Here is a 3,313-nt window from a genome sequence, read left to right as displayed (position 1 = left end):
AGGCACAAGCCCAAAAAGCATAATGTTCAGTAGATTAGAGGCCTAGTCTCCCCGACCATTTATATCTTTCTACCCCCCTCTCTTAGCCTCTTCTCTAGAGCATTGTATTAGGCTTATCCTCTATGTACCATTCTTAGGCCACATTCCTAGGGTAAGGTAACATCTGATTTATCTTTCCTGCACCTTGTTGGGCCATACCCTAGGGATGTAGACATGTATCTATTATCTTTCCTACACCTTGCTTTGGGCCGTATTCCTTAGGTGTGACAATGTCTGATTTACTTTTCCTGTACCTTGTTGGGCCACACCTAGGGGACGTCGGCATATGCCTACTTTACTTTTCTGCTCTGCATGATAGCATTGTGCATGATGTGTGTGTGTGTGTGTGTGTGCGCGCGCGCCTATGTGTGTATGGGTGATTGTGCACTTTGTATGACAGACTCTGCAAGTGACCCTCGTTGACCACAAGCACTCCTGACCTTGTAGTGTGGATAACTGCTCAAGGCATTTGCTGTAGGTGCATATTCATGCTATACTGTGTGCATGGTCATTGCGGTGTGATTGTCCCAATCCATGTCACTTAAGTGACATTGGTTTCCTCGTGTATGCGACATGCATCAACATGCTCGATGCTTTGAAGGGCTTCGGCTCATCTCAATACAAGCATGTTGATACACACTATATACATAGATGCGAAACCCAGCCGATGTGCCATAGCGCACCAAATGCGAAACTCCGCCGAATTTTCATTGTGAAAATGGGGCACCTCCATTGCCATATTCTCACAGCGAAAGCTTGGTGAGAATAGTGTTTTATGTGCTACGATGCACCTGAGGCGAAGTGTCGCCGAATTTATGAAACGAAAACAAGGTGAAATGTTTCCGAATTTTCACCATGGAAATTTGGCACCAAATCCTGAATGCACTAAGAAAACATCGATTGGGACCACACCCATTGCAAAACCAAACCTCAAAACCCAATGCGTTCAAAGCCCCGAAAGCTAATGCCGATGTCTTGTTTTCAATTGCCAATCTCCGAAAATTAAGGTTTTACCAAAACAAAGGAATGTCCTTGGACAGACGTTGTGGGGTGCCTAACACCTTCCCCACATGTAACCAGACTTCCGAACTCAAGAATCAAGATTTTTTGCCCATCCATATTAGATTAGGAAAAACAACCTTTTTCTTAGCCAAGGATTGGTAATAAAATCAAATAGAGTTAAGTGACCAATCACACCTTAGAAAAACCCAATGATTGGTGGCGACTTCACTTACCTTTAATAATCCCTTAAAATTGACCCAGATTCTAGTCAAGTACAAGGGGTAAAATGACCCTTCTTCATACAAAAAAGAAAGCACCTGAGCTCCCCGAGCCTACCGATAGGCTCATGCTAGCGTCGCTGAGATGGGTGGTCGAAGGGCATGCCGTGAGGCAAGGCATTGACATGATGGTCCAATTAAGGCTTATTATTAGTCAATTTGATCTTTACAACATCAATATCATTTTGATGAAACAAAATTAAGGATCTAATAGTCACAATTAAGATACTTATCTCCAAGGTGAAATTACTCTTTTACCCTTCATGTGAGGTTAAATGCAGGTTGCAAAATGGTGTGCTAACATGTTTTTTTGTAGGGGTGTATGACTAATGCAGGGAATGTGATGGGATGTTTGTGTATGGTTTAGAAACAATGAAAGGGCTAAGTTGCTTAGAACACATTGATAGGTGGATAAGTACCTCTGCAAGAATACATAGTTCCAAATAGCACACAAAGGCTAACAATTCATTCATATACAAAAATTGATTTACAAAGAGCTTACATTCTGCTACTTATATTTGTTGTTTGGAATTGGTAGCCTCTAGATGGTTGTCAAGTGTCTAAATCCTATTGACTAATGCTTAAGAAATCGTCTAACTAACTAACTAACTAATTAAGTACAAGAAGATTAGGATATAGGCATATAGTTACTTGAAATGCCTTGCATCAATGACTTGGTTGGCTTGGTCTTCACCAAAGGATCTCCCATTGGGTGGGTGGCTCCTTCCCATGCCCAATTCTTCAACTTAGTTATGGCATCGGTGATGGCAACTTGTTTCTCATGGGTCCCTCCTTCTCTTAACACTAGCACTCTGGGATCTTCATCCATGTGATCTTCATCTTCTTCTTTGACCTCCACATCTACTACCCTTTCTAGTGTATAACTTTCAGATTGGCTCAAATTATCCATCCATTCTTTAAACAAGTCACGCTTCCTTTTGGCAAATAGGCGAACACATTGGGGGAAGTATTTAGGATCGTTGCATCCAACCTCTTCATTATCTTCTTCAGAAACATCTAAGGCTAGCTTCTTGAAGTCATGAAACTTTATATTCTTCTCAAGTAGTGCGAATCTTGCATCTATGTCTTCCTCTTCATTGGTGTATGTAGTCAATGAGGCCAACTCTGAATTATGGAATGAACCGAGATCATGGATCTCAAGTCCATGCTTATCATAGCGTGGGCGGGACATTGGGTTGACATCAATTAGAATGAAACTATCCATAAGAGTCATCATAATCTCCTTCAAGGGCTTTCTTATTATCTTCTATATCTTCATTATGAAAGGCCTCTCCTCCATGGATATTTTCTTCATCAAAGACCTCTACACTCTCTTCATTATCTTGATTCTCATTATCATCATCATGGGCTTCTCTCCCTTCATTATCACCATCATGGGCTTCTCCCTCTTCATCACCTTCATCTTCATTATCATCATCATGGGCTTCTCTCTCTTCATTATCTTCATCTTCATCATCATCACCTTCATCCCTATTATCATCATTATGGGCTTCTCCTTCTTCATTATCTTCATCTTCATTATCATCATCATGGGCTTCTCCCTCTTCATTATCTTCATCTTCATCTTCAATTCCTTCTTCACTTGGACCATTTAGTGCATGTTGATAGACTTCCAAATACTCTTCTTCCTCTATATTAAAAATAGCATCTCCCAACAAAGTAGTCATAGCATATGGGTCCATGTAATCTGCTCAATCTGTTGGAATCCAATCCATGTTTCTTTCTACCTCTTTTGGGAATCTTATATCACAATTAAAGAATAATTCAAATCCTAGCAACATCTTTTTCAGCTTTAGGTCATACCTAGGTTCAAGGAATACACAATAAAGCTGGTAATCTCTAGCTTTGATAAACTTCCCATTTAGTGTGGGAGTGTATGGCTTCAATGGTTTAGGAGGGCTAGGGAGCCCTTTTGCCTTGGCATTTATAAAAAAATATTATTATTGCTAAGGAAAAAATGAATACAAAGAAAA

The 3,313-nt window shown here is 40.3% G+C and overlaps 1 protein-coding gene across 1 annotated transcript; it reads right to left on the bottom strand.

Moving 5' to 3' along the window:
- Positions 1-2,536: 2,536 nt before the first annotated feature.
- LOC115955016 (prostatic spermine-binding protein-like) lies at positions 2,537-3,022 on the bottom strand. Its single transcript, XM_031073044.1, has 2 exons — positions 2,803-3,022; positions 2,537-2,742 (listed from the first exon to the last, which is right to left on the bottom strand). Exons 1-2 carry the CDS (start codon positions 3,020-3,022, stop codon positions 2,537-2,539), a joined length of 426 nt encoding a protein of 141 aa, XP_030928904.1.
- Positions 3,023-3,313: the final 291 nt, after the last annotated feature.

This window comes from Quercus lobata, chromosome 1 (genome assembly GCF_001633185.2).
Source record: "Quercus lobata isolate SW786 chromosome 1, ValleyOak3.0 Primary Assembly, whole genome shotgun sequence".
NCBI classification, from domain to species: Eukaryota; Viridiplantae; Streptophyta; class Magnoliopsida; order Fagales; family Fagaceae; genus Quercus; species Quercus lobata.
This window is presented reverse-complemented; position numbering and strand designations above follow the sequence as displayed.